Consider the following 19619-nt stretch of genomic DNA (forward strand, 5'->3'; position numbering starts at 1 on the left):
GCACAAAGATTATTTGGGTCTTCATTTCACTGTAAGGCCATTTGGCAATGCTTTGGCAACCCAGTGCCCAAACCTGACAGTGGCTTTAAATGTGTCTTTAGTTACACAGTCTTCAGGTCCCTTTTAACTGTGTATAAGGAGGTGATTCCACATAAAGAATTGCTGTTGATTTACAGAACTGTCTGAAGAGGAATGTGTTGAGGGTGTTACACTGAGAAAATGAGAACCTTGACCTATTGCAAACATAAAATAAAACCAAAATTCTTTAGTATTTAAAATCAGCTCTTTTATCATCTTGATCACTGGCTTCTGATCTACCAGACTATTGCCCAGGTGAAAAGTGTATTATTCATCTTGATAGCCACTTTGGTCTGCAAAGTTGGAGGGAATTCTTACATCCACACATGAAGTCATGGCATGCTATTATTTCGTTCTGTTAGTACCAATAGGCTTTATAAAAGGAGGCATCACGCAAGGTAGGTGCTTTATTGCAGGATGGAAACACTTTCATAGGTTATTTTAATCATTATGATTCTTTCATGATGTGTGAAAGTTGATTGTTGCTGTAAATGAAGCCATTGAAGGCTAAAAAATAAAAATGCTGTGATGGTAAAAATCCTTCAAGTGCAAAAAATGGTAATTGCTATAAAAGGCAGTAATTTATTCTCTGTATGAGATTATTTTTTATCATAAGGATGCTTTTAAGCTAACTCTGAAACATATACAATTGTAGTCCATATAGCTGAAGTATATTGCACAATGCATTGATATTTTGGCTAATTTTTTATGGATGGTAATTTATATATTATTTAGAAGCACTATTTTATTCTATTAACTGAGAGGCTTAACACATTTTTACTATGTTAAAGGATAAGCTATTTTTGCAGGTCTTGTGGTTTTATTATTTTGACCCATATCCAGTTCATATTGCATCATAGTACCATATTTTTGCTAATATTTTTCTGGTATGTTCAAAACTTATTTGCATTTTGATAGAAATTCATTAGCTCTTGATTTTTATTATGACAAATTATTTTGACTTTTCTGTGATAATGCGTTCTCTGTGTTTCTGATTTGCTGATGCTGAAATATTTTCTTTTGTTTTTAACCCTTCCAAATTTAGGATTGTTTGGGGTTTTTTTTCTGTGTATATATTTCAGTTGTTTAGACCTACTGGTTCCTGCTTTTTTCTTTTTCTTTTTTTTTTTTTTTCAATATGTTATGTTCGTGTCTTCTGTCTGTGTTGAGCCAATCTTGCCAACAAAAATATCAGTTGTTTCCTGTTTCTCTACTTCTTTACAAAAAAAAAAAAAGAAAAGTAAAAAGTAAAAATAAAAAACTCTTAATGGGAACCCTGGCACTGTCTGTCTTCTCTGTTCTGCAGAAATGTTGAAGGAGTTGAACCAGCAACGCAGAGCGAAAGAGTTTACAGACCTGAAAATTATTGTTGAAGGCAAAGAGTTTGAAGTCCACCAAAATGTTCTAGCTTCCTGCAGCTTGTATTTCAAGGACCTGATTAAAAGGTTTGCCTTCCTTCCAGCTGTGATCTGCTCTGTTCTTTTGTAGGGCGCATTTGTGTCGCTTTTTTTTCCTCCCCTCTCTTGCAGGTTTATGAAGATTGAATCTCCTGTCACAGAGCCAGTAGCCATTCTTTCCACCTTCTCTGAATGTATTTCCAAACTGAGACTCAGACCCATTTGTTACACATCTGACTCGTACAGTGTGATTATTTCTAATAAGTAGAGGCCAGTTTTGGCCGAAGAAAGCATTCCACCGCTGAGAGATCAAAGATTTAAACTCAACTGCTAATGGCAATTCAGACCACAGCTAAGAGCTATTGCTGTCAATGTTTTCAAGGGACTCTGTCACATGCGACCAAAGTCTGTCCTTGAGGCTACAATAAGCCATCAGCATTCTGGTGAATGATGCTGAGACATCATGCTAATAAAGCATTTTGAGTATCATAATCCCTTCACCCTGAAATCTTCGTTACATGCTTTTGTGTGGCTTTTATGGGCAAAGGGATTGATATTTTTATTATTTGTGGGCATTTGAAAGACGAAAAGACAACTGATTAATTTCTCTAGAAAAGATTGGGAATAAGACTTTATTCTGGCCAAAATATAGCTCAGTCTGCATGTTAGACTAAGGGGAGCTTTTTCCAACAAACACTCTAGCTTAGGACAGGTACAATACGTACATTTTCCAAACATCGTGTCTCCGCCTTTGCATTTTCCCCCCTCTGTTTCTAGCTGATTGATTCTAAACAGTGCATGATAATCTTTTTTTTCCATTACATTGATTTTTCAATTTGTATGCTTCATATACTTGCATAGGAATAAATTGGTACTCTTGTATTATTAGTAAGTTAGAGTAGCAAGTAGGGAGGAAAAAAAACATGAGGATAACTTTCATTTTTCTCTCAATCATCAGCAAATTAATGCAGCTGCTGATTTTGCCTTGCAGTATTTTCCTGAGCAGACTGAACCTGGACTGTGCTAAAAAATGGGATTAAAGAACATTTTGCTTGCTTCAAATCCTGTATTTAAATTTTGCCAACTAACACAATAGTGACTGTATTTTATTTCAGGATGGCATATTGGCTGGTATCTCCTTTCAGTGTATTATGTCCTTTTGCACAAAGCTGGTTTTATAATTATGGATATATATTACATTTCTATGATATAACTGTGCTGACTGCCTTATCAATTATTCATAAAAAATATGTTGGCCTAGGAAGCATGTCTTTTCCCCTCTGTAAATCTAATGATTGCTAGCTGTAGCTATGCCAGATATCTCCTGTCCTTTCTCTTCTGTCTGCTCATTATCATTTAATTGTTAAGGCTACAGTATATTCTTTTCAGGGTGATAAGGAGTAGAGTCTATAGGGAAGGAAAAATCTTAGAATCAACTTACAGAAATCCAATAACTGACTGGCTAAAGACTGTCATTTGGATTTTCCTGCGAAGACGTCTGCTTGTGTGCAGAAGTCACCACACAGCATCTATTTCTAGAAGCACACTGAGGAACCTTTCTGCTTTCTTATTTAGTTATAAAATGGAGATATACTTTAGATTGAACACTGCTCTGATAGGAACTCATTTAAAACAAACAAAAAAGCCCAAACCTTTTAAAATGCTCTGAAAAGAGACTATGAGAGCTCATAAGCATTACAGGAAAAAAATAATGCAAGATTTAGCCCATTTCCCAACCTCACCACTTTTTGCCTTCTTTCACATCATCAGCAGCAATAAATAATCCAGAGGTCGATTTGTGTCCACAGTCAGGTTTCGCCATCCCAGTTGTCTTCTCTATATAACCTCAGTTGCACACATGTAACCTTGATGAAAGCTGATGGAGTTGCACAGGTGTATCCATGGCAAAAATACCTTTATTACTGATGATGATGCTTGAATAAGGAAAAATTCAGCTTGACGGCTAGTTGAGTTTGCAAAACTGGTGAGAAAAATAAATATTCACCTGTAAACTGAGCAAGTGTATCTCTGTGAGACAATAAACTCAGGGCGGAATTCCTAAAGATTTTCTGGGTTAGAGGATACTTGCAGTGTAAAGCCTGGTCCTTTTAGAAACCCCATGAAGTCAATCAAAGGACTCAAGTTGCAAGAGACGCTCAGTATTTTGAAGTGTCATGACCTTAATAATACAGAATCATTATAGTTCACAGAGTCATGAAGTTTATAAATACAATACATCTAGAATTCCCTCCTGATATTTGTTAGCATCTCATTTGACATAGTACTTAAAGCTTTATGGGATTAATATTGCACTTTGTGAAATCAAAACAAGAAATGGCAGCTTTTCTTAAAAAATAAGAGATCTTTTTATATTAAACATAATATAAAGGCTATTTCAATCATTCCATGCTAGAGTTAAATTCCTATGCCATTCCAATGATGGCACCAATGGGTCACCAGAAACGTCAAAGATGATCTATTCATGAGGATGCTATGTGCATCCATATAAACATGTAGAAAAAGAATATCTTTCACAGTATTTACTTTGGCTGTTCTTTGCCACAGGGTAAAGGCTGTATTTGGCTTGTTGTTTGCCTATTGTTAACCTCATGTTCTGCCATTGATTCCACTGTGTGTTCAAGGTGGTATCTGATGGTAGAGTAGCAAGTACTGTCTCAAAAAAATAAACGGGAAATGTTCAAAAACAAATAAGATCAATTGCCTCCTCCTTAAAAAAAGAAGAAAAAACCAGAAAAACAGACAAAAAGCATAATAGAACTAAAGGTGTTACCCATCTGAGAAAGGCTATTTGATGAGAATTAGTCATAGCAGGGAAGAAAATATGTTATTTTTATTGCACTGTAATGAAAAGATGATAACCAGGTTTGATTGACCAAAACAATTCTGAAGTTATTTATGAAATAAATTTGGTAATGAGAGTGCACTTTGAAAAACCTTCGTTTTTCAGAAAATAGTAAATCCTGCAGTGTGCTGAACATTCCAGTCGTCATCCAGGAAAGTTCTTGTTCCATGTGGTTTATCTTCTGAACAGACGAGCATGGCCCTTTTGAGGTTGGGTTACTCCAGTCCTGAGCTGAAGTTCAGCACCACACCAAGCACTGTGCTTTTGGAAACAGATTAGCCAGTCCCATCAGGAGCTGTGCATCACTCAAGCCTAAACCAAGACTCGATGTTCATCTCCCTCCCAACGGCAGCTGACCATAAAAAACAATCTTAGTCCTTTTCAGTGCAAGATCATCTGGAAAGGTTTAGGTGTATTAGGAACAGCAGGTGTGAAATGTTCCTGACATCTGTTCCACTTAATTATGCCCACCAAGGCAGGGAAATGTGGTGGAGGGGAGGAATGGGATGTGAAGATGGGAGCATGCCCAAGGCTGGTCCCTCAATAAGACGTATTGCAGTAACCTCAGGGCTGTGGGGCTATCGCTAACAGCCTCAGGAATGATTTATGAAACATTAAACATTTGGGGAGTGCTAGGTTTCCTTAAGTTCCCTTCATAAAATCCTCTTTAAAGTATATTCTTTTTTGGGTGAATATTTGAGCCTACCTTATGACAGGTGTGGGATTGAGTAGTTGGCTTTACTGCTTGCTCCTTCAGGCACAGAGCATATAGAGGAGTTGATACACTTTATCTGCACTTAAGGAAATCATGTGGTTAGTCAGCTTTTTTAAACTGTGACCCATACAAGATTGCTGCAGTGTAGGACTTCAGGAGAAAATGGATGATAAATAGCAGCTGGAATAGGGTTCTGTCCCCTAAATGCTATCTTGTATTCTGAGTGCACCAACAACTACAGTTACTTCCAGGCTGCCTGACTTTGGCCTCTAATTTGCACCTGTATTTTAGGTACTTAAGAAATCAGTCTTCCCAATGCAAGGACTTAATTTATGGTACAGGCAATGAAGAGAAGCCCCTTGAAGGCTTCCAGGAGGAGCCTTTTCTCCTAATTCAGGTACCTATGTGCAGGCAGGTAGAAGATACCTCTGGAGCAATGAGGAGTGCTTGTCTCTCGCTGTTAGTCAACCAACATTTAGACCCAAGGTTGGCATCTAAGGTGGGTTTAGTCTAACCTCGCCTTCTAGTCTGCTGCTGTAATCTGCAGAAAGAAAGGCAGACCTCTCCAGGAGACAAGTCCTCTCACCATTTTAATGGGTGCCTAAGATACGAGGTGAAGGACAAGGCCATCCCTGCTTATAATTACAGAGAAATGAGGTGATTTGCTTAGGCTATAAACTTAAGATGGGTGTAACTTTGCTTCCTTCAGGGCTCCAGCCTAAGCTGGTTATCTAGGTTTCCTGTGCGGTCATGAGGAAAGATGGGGAATGACCGTAGGGCAGTTCATCACACCTTATGATAAATAGCCTAAACTGCCTTCTAGAAGTACTCATTTTTCATTGCCCAGAGAGAAAGGCCAGTCATCCAGCCTGAATCACTGTTGGCTAGAAGCTCATGAATGATTCCTTCCAGAAACTAATGTTTGTGTGAATGTCACATACATGTGCTTATATATGTACACAGAAAGAAAGAAATTGATCAGGATAAAAAAAAAAAAAAAGAAGTCTTCGAAACACCCTTCTCACAGAGCACACATTTTCTTATTTAAACCATTATTGGTTTGAGGAATAGGAGAAATGAGCTCTGTGTCTTTGTATTTGTCCAGAAGAAATGGTGGAATGTGTGTTCTGGAAGGAATGAAAGAAGGAACAGAAAATTCCATGAAGAGGCATCATTTTTTCCAGCTGCATTTGGGATAGACAAGGACAGCCACTGGATAAATGGAATGTCTGAAATTTCCGTTAACTAAGTGAGTTTCACTGGAACATTTTCATTTGCTACTTTCTTCTTCTCTAACCCAACCCGAAGCGTTGGAAGCTCTACTAAATATGACATTAATCATAGGAAGCACTTGACATGAAAGTCTCTTGTTGGACAAAATGCTGGCTTTTATAAGAAGACTTTAGTTTTATTTCTCTGTGGTCAGTTACTAAAGATGTGTCCTAAAAGTTTTATCTTGTTAAGATGTGATTTTAGTGATCCTTCCTCATCTTGAAGTCATCCTGGCTGCCTGATTGCAGTAGCACATAGTAGTAAGTCACAAACACAAAGAGATTTTGTCACAAAAAGCAAGCATTTTTGACTCTGTGTAATCTGGCAACACTGTGTTCATCTTTCTTTTCCTAAGGAGCACAGCCAGTGACTTTATGGCCAAATTGCTTTTCTATGATATCTTGCCTCTTTTTGCAAGTGTTCGGATTTATTTATTCATTTATTTTTTTTTTCTAAAACAGGGTTGTATATACTCTCTGGGGGCTTAAAGGCAGGGCGGGAGAAGTAAACCATTCAGGGTGAAAGGACCAAATTCCTCTTACTTTACACCTACACTGAAGACAGAGATGTCATTCTGCATTTTACACTATTGTGTGGAGAAGCAGCATTTGGATGCAAGACAGAGAAACCTGCCGCTATCCATCTGAAACAGTCTGACAAAACTGCACAAGCATTTAGGTGTCTGGAAAACAGACTGTCTGGTTTGTGTTTACGTTGTAAAAAGCCCAAAATGAGAAATAGCAGATGAAAGAATAATCTACTCTTGGTGACCCCTTCTTGTTTTCCTTCTTATTAAGAACCTTGCTTTTAACTCAGAGAGAGGAGCAGGCAGCATTTCTACATCTGCATGCTTCAGCTCCATTGTAGAATGTGGAAACAAATCATAACATTTCTTTGAAAACAGAGAGGGTGTTTGTTTCAGGTGCCAGGTTTCTGTTAAACTATTCAAAGGAGCCTGTGAGAACGGGAGGTTGCATTGGAGTGTAAAATACTCCTCACCCTTTACTGCCAGGGTGCAGGTGTAAATTACTCTGTGGATGACACTTTTCTCTTAAATGAGGGACTTAATTGCTGTGTGTTGGGTGCAAAATCCTGGCAGGAGAAGCAGGTTTCTGCCTTGGGTGGCCCCTTTCTGTGAGCGCGCTTCGCTTGCTCGGCCTGCCCGAGCAGCCGCACGCCTGTTGGAGCTGCCTGCTGGGTTTCAAATGTTGCAGCTGCCAGGCCCTGGAAAACATGTTTTCATCAAGCAAAAATGCATTGTCTTCTACATAAATGAATTGCATCTTACAGATATTCAGAGGTGTTGCTGGGCTGCCAGGCTAAGGAGCTGCCACAAAACCTGTAGCTGGCGTTGCAGCCCAGCTATTTCCAAGCTGGCGAGCATAGCCGCGGATTAGGAAGGCAAGTGGCTTGGGCTGAATGCTCCTCTGAAAGGAGGAACAGGTCAACATGCCCTGCTCTGAAGAGAAAACGTGTCAAGGAGGACAGAAAGGCTCCTTTACAGGCCTTGAGGTGCAGTGCAGAAATTAAGCTTCTGCCTCGTAATGGCTGCAGCTTGCAGAGGCACCGAGCAGAATCACTTAACCTCTCACTCCTCTCCTTCATTGACGGCATCTCTGTTTACTGTAGTTTGGGCTTTTCGCTCACATAATTTCTTGACACAACTACAAATCCTGCAAATCTTATCTAGGAATGACAGACTAATCACCTTTCTTGCTCTGGCTAGACCTATCTGCAAGTCATGCAACTGTCATACAACCACTCATAAGATGCTGATGTGTGTGACCTACCTATATTTACTTAATATCTCACAGCCCTGTCTAGGCTTGACTGTGCTGAAATTTAGGGGTGAAAGGGAACAGTTATCTAATGAGGTGCTGTTCAAGCTAAATGGATCAAAGACAATGAAAATAACTTCCACAGCATAGAAACTGGAGCTGTGTTCTTGAAAGCTGTCATTTTTGGGCCACTACCAAAGGCCAGTCTTGCCCTAAAACAAGGGTAATCAAATCAACTCCAGCGTGCTCGCAGGTAGCTCCAGGGATCAGCAGTTCACTTCCTTTCATTTAAATCATCAAGAATTAGCCACTGCTGGATTGGAATAATGAGTTTGAATTAATAGGGTCAGGTTATGATCATATCAGATCACAATCCCCCTTTTTTTGCTTGCATACCGAAGAGCTTCCGTGACTGAAATACTCCGAGTAGTTCTGCGAGGTGGTGTGTGCAGAAATTGATGGGGAGAGAAGAGCTCCATACCCTTTCCTGCATATACTGCGGCCATAGGTGATGCAATATATTACCTTTCATTGATGTCCAGAGCACAGGCTGTCTCTACATATACTCCGAAGAGCACTAGAAACACCCTGTAGCTGAATGAGAAAGAACCAGTGCCTGACAGAATTAATTCTAATTACTGAAATGCTGATTGGGATCTTTGGGCACTACCATAATCATAGTAGTAGTAATAAATAATAATTGCGGTTATCATTACTTTATTATTGTTTTCCCTCTAGACATTGCAGTGATGAGAAAGAGCCTTGGATAGACTTACCTAGATAATTACTTGTATAAATTTCACCACATACCTAAGAAACATTTATTAGCTGCATAATGCCAACTGTCTGCTAAGCTGGTTTTTGATGATGTAATAAATATCATTAAAACAAATCAGACAGGAGTTGGTTAAGGGGGTGAGCTTTAAGTTTGCTGAGAATAAATTCTTCATTCTGTTATTTTACTTTTACTCTTCGTTCCCATATAAGCCACCAAAACCTGCTTGCATCTTTTATTTAGCTTTAACAAATAGTAGCTCTCACCCCAAGATACTTTGCCACATATTTGCTGAATTAGATGGCCAAAGATACTTGCAAACAAGTTAGATCCCATGCTGTTAATAAGTTGGCCCAGTTTTTTTCTACTTCTCCGCTAGCGCCCTGTGAGAATGAGTTTATTCTCAATCCCTAGCAAAAGTCTAGGTCATGAAATGCTGTTCTTCCAAGGGCACTCGCTATTCACTTCTTCATTCACTTGCTAGTCATTTAAGCCAGCATCTTCAAACTCTTCATCTTCTTTCTTAAATCTCAGCGGGGAAGCAGATTTGTGCCTCCAACTGTGATCTCTGACACTATAGCCTTACAGGCTGCCGCTTATCCCGCGCCTTTAGAAATAGTCTTGACTGAGCAATTAGATTGTGTTCTGTCAGTGAATAGCATTAAGGATAAATAGGAGACCTGGCTCTTTGTTTGATTTTATTCTGGCCATGTTGTTCATGAACAAAAGCATTTGCTGCTAATCCTATTGCTCGTCTTGGTTTGTAATGATCATTTCTGTGATGGTGAATTAGCAGGAGCTGCTAGTGCATGCGTGATCTCACAGCCATTAATTTTCCTGATTTTATTCTGATAGAGCAGGTGCAAAGTGGCAGCGTTTGACCCTAATAAGTTACACTAGTCTTGCCAAATTTTGTTTGCCTGGAACAAGAATCATTATTTGTATCAACATCCTGGTAAAAAGTGAGCAAATGGATTTGTTGGTCCAAATTTTCATTACAAATTTGCAAGCCTGTGTTTAAACAATGTAATTTATTTAATCTTGTGATTTTACTAGTTCTTTATCGTAATCACACAATAGTACCATTACAGTATATGTTTTCTTCTCTCATGAGACAAATGGATAGTGGCTGAGACTCAAAGATAATATTTGTCTACAAGATAGTATAATGAAGGCAGAGATTTGCAAGTTAATACATGTTGAGCTGATAAAATAATTCCAAAGGAGAAGCAATGCTAGGATGTAGTTTATTTTTTTAAATCCTATTTAATAGAACATTCAGTGCCTTATGACATACATATTGCAATGATGTTGCTCTATAAATGTCTCTTCCTGTCATCATTTGCATGACTGATTACCTTGCAGCTGCATAAACTTGAATAACTCAGTAAATAACCTGTTACCTCACTATGCACATGCATCTTGGTGCATGTGTTCTGAAAATGTATGTTGATATGTTTGGGCATCTATGCTTTTATATCTCATGAGCATGTAATTATGATAAATCAAGCTCTTCGGTACGAAATACGACTTACTGTGCAGAGTGCTGTGTCTGTTCTGTTCACAGCTGAAGGTTGGCTAAAATATAGCAAAGTTTTTTTGTTGCTTCTCCCAAGATAAATAGACGTGGGGGTTTTGAAGCATTAATAACTCTGAAGATGATGAAAAATCAAAGAGCAGACAGTTAAGATGCAGGAACATTGCATTCTGTTCTTTGCCTGGTGTTTCAATGTTTTAAGGATTATGTTCCACAGTAAACAAGATGTTCAGTCTAAAGTGTATAGACTTGAACAGGAGTTTCTAATGAGCACATAGCTAACAGACTCTTAAGCCTCATGAGAAGCTGCCTGTCCCAATCTGGAGTCCATTCCTTGGTAATCAAAATAATTTGACAGAGATAAAAAGAAGTAGCTTCTCCTCATTCAAGTGCTTCATCTTACATAAAAATCGTGGATTTCCTGTTTTCTAGAGACTGAAACACTGTCCAAGGAACATAGCAATTGAATCTGAGTATTTTTTGTTGCTCTACCTATCTATCTTGGTGGCAAATATTTTGCTCTTGTGGAATGGGAACACAATTACTGTAGGATAAACATTCATGTTCCTAATTATGAAACCAAGCCATCTGTTGAGTGGAGGGGGCAGATCCTGCAAGGGCATAAAGTGAAGAGGCCTGCAGCGGCTGGCTGGTGGGACAGGCCACTGCTTTGGTCCATGCAGGGCAGGACCCACCCCAAAATACAAGCTTCAGATGCATCAGTCCAGGTGAAACTGGAGCTCCTGCCTGCATGCTGGCAGTCCCATAGCCTCCCCTCAGCTCAAACGTGCTTTTACTGAAGGATACTCAGATTCTGGAGTTGTATGAGATCCTGAGCAACAGATAGTCAAATACAGCAATTTTATTTTATTTTTATTACACTACCAGATCAGTGTGTTTTCCTATTTCTTAAAAATAAATCCTGAGTGCAATATGAACAATGTCGAGAATAAGTTATGGAAGTAGGTCTTTGCTGTGTCTGCTATTGGGAGAAGCGGGTAATGGTGGTAGACTCTCTATTCACAAGCAGAAGGGTTGGACCCCAGAGAGGCAGAGAAAAAAAGACACCAAGTCTCACACGTCCAGGGACAGATCACAAATGATAATTCTGAATGTGTCTTTATTTTAAAAGATAATCATTTATTTCAGTGCCCTTTTGGAGCACAAAGCTTAAATATACATCAGCCTATGGCACAGTGAGTCATATGGCTTTGAATGTAAATAGGTGTCACAAACTGTCAGTCCTCCTGTTCCCAACCAGGCAGCCTGGGAGGAAGCTGAACCAACTGTTCCTAGGCAGTAATGTACATGTACATAAAATGTTTCACATTTTTCATGTTTATTCCGTGCAGATGGCTCCATTTTGAACATCCAGAATTTGTTTTGACTTTGTGACTATAGCTTGTAAACAGAGAGTTGGCTGGCATCTGTACCGGGTATAGGTAGCTTTTCGTATTTGATCTAAAATTGAGTGAGCCTGTAGCCAAACCATTAGTCAGTCAAAATAACGTTGCAAGCCGGTTAAAGGCAGCATATCCAAACCATAAGGGAAGCCTGAATTAGAGGCGGTAGCACTGTCCATAAATTGACAAATTGATGCGCTAGCAGTGTTTCACTTACACAGCTACTTTAGCCAGTCTCTAAATGCGCCTTTGCAAATAAAGGCATCTCACCATTAAATGTTTTGAACTGAATCACACAGAAATTCTGTTACGTGGATGTGTTGATACAAATAATGCGGAGAAAATGCATGGATATACATATATTTATAACTCAAGATGCAGAAAACTCAGTTGTACTGCTATTAGGCATGAAAACACTGTGCTGATTCTTGTCAGTGTGTATTACATGCATGGAAATGATTTTCAAGGACAAATGAATACAAAAAATGTAAAGTTCTCTACTTTTTCTTTTGTCGGTTCCACTCCTAAGTCTTGCAGATGAGGTTTCAGGGATTTTTTCCTGCTATCAGTATTTAAATGTTTTATCTCTTTTTATGTATGTGTTAACAGAAAAGGACACCAATTTTGATTTGTTATTTGAGAGTGTAGTCGAACCATCTTCTACTTTAAAAAGCTTCCTGTGCCTTTGTCTTCTCTAGTTTAAGTGATTAAGTTGAAGGATAAGTAGCCAGAGTATATTCAAAAGGCCTTGGCTTTATTTTGTTAGACCTAATTATCTCAGACAATACAAAATATTTTTCAGTAACACCCCCCCTTACCCATTCAGAGTATATCTGTGCTTCCTGCTTATCTGCAGGTTCCGTTCTGCTTGCACATTGCTCAGGTCTATCACCTTGCTGGAGAAATACATGATTTGTAAATCTGAAAGAATTCCCCAACAGCTACCATAAAATTGAGCTGTTAAAGAGCTCTTGGAGGTTGTTTAAATGTAAACCTAAACAAACCTCTTTTCTGTTTAGCTCAAGATAAATCTTTTTAAAAGTCCTGTTCTAAATCACTTCCCAATTTTAATGAGTTTATATATCAGCCTTTGCCAGATTTTTACTGTAGCTATTCTCCAAGATTACAGCCATGATAAAGTAAGGACTAAAATTGTTTATTATATATTATTCTTCAAAAGCCAAACTTTTTCCCCCAGAGGCTGTTGGGAGAGCTATTGATTTTCTGCCACAATGTGAAATGTGTGACCTTTATAATATGAACAATGATTACAAGGCCAATAAAATGACATCATTCTGTTTAAACTTTAGAGTTCGCAGGGCAAATAGCAGAATGTGCCACATTTAATGATGTCCACAGACGATAAGTGCACATTGCCTGGCTTCAGGTGAGGCTGAAACAAGAAGCAGGCAGGCTCTCCATCCTCCAAATACCCTGTGTTTGTGTCAGGAGTGGGGAGCAGAAGGGTATGCACCAGGTAGAGATGTCTTTTCCCAGCAATTAAAGGCAAGAAATGAGTGCTTTTCTGATAGCAGGCTTTTCTAAATGTTTCCATCTGCCGATGCCACTGAAAAAACTCCTCCTGATGTGATGCAGGATGAGCTATTTGGGGCACAGCTGTATACATTTGTACAAATTTTCCTCAATCCATTGCATATGCATTTACAGGACTAAATTTTATTCTTACAATACAGCTTTAGCCATTTCATTGCTGAGAAAAGGCTCCATCCCAAATAAATAGATGAAGTATAACTGCACAGAGCATATTGATATTCTAATATGTGTGCAAACAAGGAACACAGAAAGCTTTAGTTGGCCTTGGAGGGGGGTGCCTCAGCCTGATTTACAGAAGTCATTTCCAGAAATCTATGGAATTTCCCACTACATCAGTCCACTTCCCCACATTATTTTCTTCTCTTCTTTCAAACACTCGTTTTTGATCTATTAGGACCTGCTTCAGCCAATTCCCTGTCCATTCTCCAGCCCATACCAAGCCAGGTCCCCATCATGGAAACCAGGATAGCTGTGATTTCCCTTTGCAAGCTGAACCAAGCCTACACTCAGTATTTGATTCACCTAAATGTGGAGCCAAAGGGCTCACTGCTCAGAAAGCACAGGCAAAACAGCACAACACATGCAAGGCATCACAGAGGAAGGAATAGGGATAATTTTCATTCCCATTTCTGGCTCATTGTGTAATATCAATAATCTCTGTAGCTTTGTGTTATACTTGCTGTAAATGGCTCTAGTGATTGAACACCTTAGCTTTTCTTTGGTGTTTAATCAATTGCAGCAGCAGTTTATTGCTTAGTGTATTACAAAGTAAGAGAGATTATTACTTAATTATTCTGAAAAATAGCAGCTTGCAGTTGTTGCTAACATGGGCGTGTGTCTACACTGACATTTGTGTCACGGCATCCTTTCCTTTGTGCCTCCTGGTCAGTGCACTGGCTGAAAGCGTGCGATTCCCAATGAATCACATGCAGCCATTCCCACAGCCATTGCCAGCACAGCACAATTAGTGACATTAAATAAAATAATAATTGCTTATGGTGGGGCTTCCCACAGTGCAAAGAGCCTGATTCTGTTACTTGCTGGGTACCTCAAGTCTCACTTAGATATTAGGCAATGTCCTTATTAACTATCCCACGTGAATATGAAATCGCTGTCAGGTACAAACTGTTTCTGGAAGCAATTCAGCAAGAATTACACCGGTACCAGGAGGCATTTTGATAGCCCAGGGTGCAGCACCGGATGCATGCACAACTGGAGATAAATCAGATACGGGGAATGTTATTGGTATGTGAGTGTACAAAAGGAAAAAAAATAACATTTTGTGACATCCTCTTGAGGATCTGGGAAATAGCAACTCTTCTGTTTTGACACCTGAGGTTTTCTGCCTTGAGTGCGAAATTGAATCCATATGCAAGAGTTCAGAAAGAATATTGTGGTGTGATAAAGCATAAGGATTCAGGGTAGCGTACACATCTGTGCACGTAGGGGTACCACAGGTATCATAATCAGTATGTATTCTTGCTCATCTGCTTGTGGAATAGGATTTACGCTCCACCCCGTATTCCCATGCAGGGGGATAGTCCAATATTTAGAATAAATAAAAAGGGTTTAGTTCCTTGGTTTGCCCCTGCCTTTTGTGAGCATAGGCACGTGATTTCGTCTTCTTGTGCCTCAGTTTCCTCAGTAACTACCTTAGAGAAGCATATGAAATTGAGGACCACTAGCTGCTCCTCCATTGTGGTAGTGGACACTACCTAAATGCTGTTAGTAGAAAAATGAAGCCTTTTAAAGCTTTGATCTTGCAAAGATTCATATTAATTAAAGCTGTGCCCTTGACTTAAACAGGGCTAGCCAATGGCAGACCAGTGACAAAGCATCCACTGCAAATTTTAAGCATTTCCCAAAATGATTTTAGGGATTATTTGGGGATGGAAGGGGGGGGTGGTGGTGTCATGCGGGACGAAAACTGAACCTCGTATGTTGTTTATTTTGCCTCCCTTATGGTAGTAGAGGTTTGACCATCGCCTTTCTAGTCAGCTTTGTGAATCCAAGTGGTCGGTAGTGCTCTTGCTCATGCTTAAAGCTGGCATTGCCTGTGAATAGTGATGCTTTGGCCAGTCATGCAGCATCTTATGCCCGTTTTATGTCAATCATGCAGTGGCTTTTGCAAGTACTCTAGCAGAATTGGAGCAAGCAGACGTTGACTGTCCAGTGACTAGGAGAAGTTCATATTTCTTTGAGAAGGTGCTGGATGGTCCTAACCATTAAAAGAGTTTATTTTCTTACTCCAACAGATTTCCCCTCCCCTCCTTGATGTTACCAAATTTATCATCACTTTTGTCTTTCAGGTGTAACCTGTCTTTAGTGTTGCAGACACATCAGCCAACCATGCATTAAGAACTGGGCCCTTACTTTAATTCAGTATAATTTTCTTTTTGTCCAATAATTTCACAAGCACTAATGCACACTTCAAATGCAGGAGATACTTTGATTCCCAAATTGTTCAGCACTTCATGCGGGAAAAACCATAGGCCACAGTCATGAAACTCCTAGAGGATGGCTGCTGGCTTCCTGTGGCAGAGCTGGTTGTTGTTTTCCCCCCTCTCCCTTCTTTGCTCTAACCATTTTGTCTGTCTAGCTTGTCTTGTATTCAGTTTTCAAAGCAATTGCCATGAAGGGCTTTCTTTTTTTAGTGCCTAAAAGGGAACAATAGATTTTTTAAATAAGCATATGTATATTTTCTATAACTGTCTGTATATGTATATCACATCAATCATAGCTATACTTTAATAGAACATAGCTATACTTTAATAAAACAAGTTCAATCTAAACAGAAATTAACTTTTTTTATTGTTATTTTTTATGAAAAGGTCTTTAAATGTATCCTTAAATGCACATGACATTTAAATTATTCTAGTGCTGGATTCCTGAAAAATAGATGACCTTTTCTCTTGAAATTGGAGAGTGGTTTTTCCTTAACAGTTATATTATGCACAGAAGATGAGATGTTAACCAAGATGTTAAAATGTATTGTTTCCCTTTGAAAGCTAACCCCGTTCCTCATTTTCATTAATGTTGGCTCATTCATTTTTTCTTTTTCTTTCTTTCCTTTTATTTCTTTTCCTTTCCTTTTCTTTTGCAACTGTTTTTGCATGAAAATGCAGAGTAGCAATAAACAGATTTTTCGTAAGGCTTGCTTTAAGACTTTTCTCTTTCAGATCCAGTTAAAGTTTTAAGTTCAGTTATTTTAAAATTCATATTCTTCAGTTCCGTAAACAAAAATAATGGAGAAATGTAATGAGGTGCAAAGCGATTTTCTAGCCCTCACTAATCAATAAATGCCAACAAAATGGGAATGCTGTAATGTCCGTAATTTAATTGTCTGCTGTTACCAGGTCACCACGAGACAGTAGCAGAAGCGGGGAGAAGCTGGAATTGGCCATGTCCAACCTCACTGCGGACGTCCTGGAATTACTCCTGGAGTTTGTTTATACAGGTTCTTTGATCATAGATTCAGCCAATGCAAAAACCCTACTGGAAGCTGCCAGCAAGTTCCAGTTTCATACTTTCTGTAAAGTCTGCGTTTCATTTCTAGGTAAGAACCACTCCATCTAGGGAGGTTTTAAGATCTCATTTTAAGGTTTGTAAACCTTTCTTTTAATAACTTTAAAAAGATAGTTAGAAACACCAAGGTTAAATAGAATGAAAGAAAATTTAAAATTACTTATTTGGTTTGAGACTTGACTTTAAAATGCTGACACAGTGGCCAGTGGAAAATGATCTAGAGAAGTATAGCTTCCTGTTTGAGAGGCACCTGCCTTCATATCTTGGATAGACCATTTTGTTCAATCTTGTTTCATACTTGGCATCATGATGACATTTTGTTTCCCAAAGGTTAATCTCTGCACAGATACCAGGCTGTGACACACAGGTTGCTTATAACCATGACAGCAAATCTTGGGTGCTGCACCAGGCCAGCATGGTCAAGCACTGAAAGTGTTGAAGGTGGGCTCCCACAGAGTCAGGATCTGCAATTTTCCATGAGATACTCCTTCACATTTCCCATGTTCTTGTAAACCAGATCTAGTTAAACTACTCCTAGCTGAATGTTCACAGGGCTTGTTATTTCATACAGAGTTATGATCTGATATATATGTTTCATTAAAAAGGTGGGTGTGAAAGAAACGTTGCTATGCCCAGCTCTGGTAACTGATGTGCCTTGCTGTCATGGGGAGCATTTGCCCCAATGAGGGTGTACAGACCAGCATCATTGCCAGTGCCTCTGTCCATCCTCTCATGGCCACGAGAAGCCCATTCTTGTCCAGAGCACCATGTCATCCTGCTCCTTTCTCTTGCCATGTATTTTCCAGCATTGACTATTTCCAAGGTTTCCAGCTCAGTTCACTAAGCTTTACTGGTCTGAACTGGAACTCATTTGAAAAAAAAAAATCAAATTAGTCCCATTTTCACATGGAAAAGATGAGGGTTAATGGGCACAAGTTACTTTTGGAGAGATTCCAATTGTGTGCAAGAGGAAAATTTTTCACAATGAAAACAACCAGACATTGGGAATAATCTCCTCAGGGAAGCGATGGACTCCCCAACATTGGAAAATTTTAAGATTCACTGGGACATGGTGCTGGGACATCTAGTCTAGGTCATGCTTTGCCAAGAAAGGTTGGACCAGATGATCCTTAAGGTCCCTTCCAACGTGGGATTCTATGGTTCAGTTTACAACTTCATTAATTTTCACTGTTGAGCTAGCCTGTTGACTAAGGTGGTACAACGAAGGCATCACTAAAGAACCTGTAGTATCTTATTCACCTCCTCTTTCGACTTTATCATATGTCACTAGTTTAAAAGTCTGTTCTCAAATGGGTGGGTCATGGCAAAATGAAATTTATGCTTTGCAATCCCATTGTGTTGGCTGTGCAACTTGAATGAAGGTTCTGGCTCTGGCATTGCTTTCCCCCATCTTCACCACCTTTTAAAAGCAATTAGATCTTACGGCCTCTCCAGGCATGAAAGATATATTTAAGTTACATCATCTTTAAACATTCAGCCACAAAACATTTTTATTTCACTAAATCAATGTGAGATTTCTCTTTTTCAATAGTTAATATTTCAATTCAGTGAACCGTGTTATGGTATAAAATAGTAGAGTTGGTTATAAGTTCAGTGATATATGGGGAGTCACTGGAATTTTGTATTCTCATTTGGAGAATTCGTGGAGTGTAATTGCTTATTTTTATTTATAGCTGTGTCTGGATTGCTCTACAAAGATAGTAGAGCATTTGCCATCTAAAAAGTTTAGGGAAAGGCATTTTGTCTTCTCTGTGGCTGTGTTTTTAATTTTCATCCAGCCACCTCTGCTCACCAGAAAGCAAAATTCTGGTAAAAGCAGGAGTTTTTCCAGGGTTTCTGGAGGATTCACCAGTATAAACCTTTATTCTTTCAAGTGGCCATGTCTAAATAGTGAGAGAAGTGAAGGAAAGACCAAAGAGGCCCAAAGAACTAAAAGCCTCAAATTAATAGGTCTGTTCAGCATAGAACAGCACCATCACAGAGGAAATTCCAGTCATCATTTTCAGCTGGGATGCTCCAGCAGGATCCTAACTGATTGATATCCAAGCAGCTCTTGTGTCTCTGTCCTGGGCCTCTCAGCAGTGTTGGACAGAGGCACCCCAAATCTACTTGCAAATGCTGCAAAATGTGTCCGAACATTGTTTCATTTCAATGGGAGATTTCTTAACCAGCTTCACTGTGCTAATTTTAGCCACATTCTCTCCCCCACATGCTGTCTCCTCTGCTTTTGTCTAGACCATGAAAAATGGCAACAGTTTGATGCCGACTGATGCAGCAATGCTGACAAGTTTGTGCAGGTGCCATATGGTAACTGGGCAAAGGTTTTGCAAGCTGGTCATGACACCATGGGTATTTCCTCCATCCATGTGGCTGAAGACTTGAGAGTTTTTTCCTTTTCCTTTCTTTTCTCATAATTGTTTCATGTTATCATCATGTCATGGCTTAAATCAGATTTCGGGTGATTTGTCACAGTTTGGGTCTGTGACACAGGGAACCCCATCACAGGAGTGAACAAATTCTGAGCTTCTATTTCAGCCTGCTGCTGATGACATAAAAGTGGTCTTACTTAAGTCTAAAGAAGTTGATGGAACCTGTTAGATTCATGAGCAGAATAGGAATTTTCTTGGTCTCCTGGGCAAAGGGCACAAAGTTTGCAAACAATGTAAGAGGGAGCTATAAGAAAAACTGAATGATGGACCAG

The 19619-nt window shown here is 39.2% G+C and overlaps 1 protein-coding gene across 1 annotated transcript in view; it reads left to right on the top strand.

The window, feature by feature from the left end:
- KLHL29 (kelch like family member 29) overlaps positions 1–19619 on the top strand; it is a gene marked incomplete at both ends in the record, with an annotated part of 255315 nt that overhangs the window by 179878 nt on the left and 55818 nt on the right. Inside the window, 2 exons of the mRNA XM_080617020.1 lie at positions 1385–1523; positions 16729–16928. Of these exons, the coding sequence (XP_080473146.1) occupies positions 1385–1523; positions 16729–16928 (339 nt within the window). The remainder of the gene's footprint in view (positions 1–1384; positions 1524–16728; positions 16929–19619) is intronic.

Source organism: Psittacula echo (genome assembly GCF_963264785.1).
Source record: "Psittacula echo genome assembly, chromosome: 4".
Classification (NCBI taxonomy): Eukaryota; Metazoa; Chordata; class Aves; order Psittaciformes; family Psittacidae; genus Psittacula; species Psittacula echo.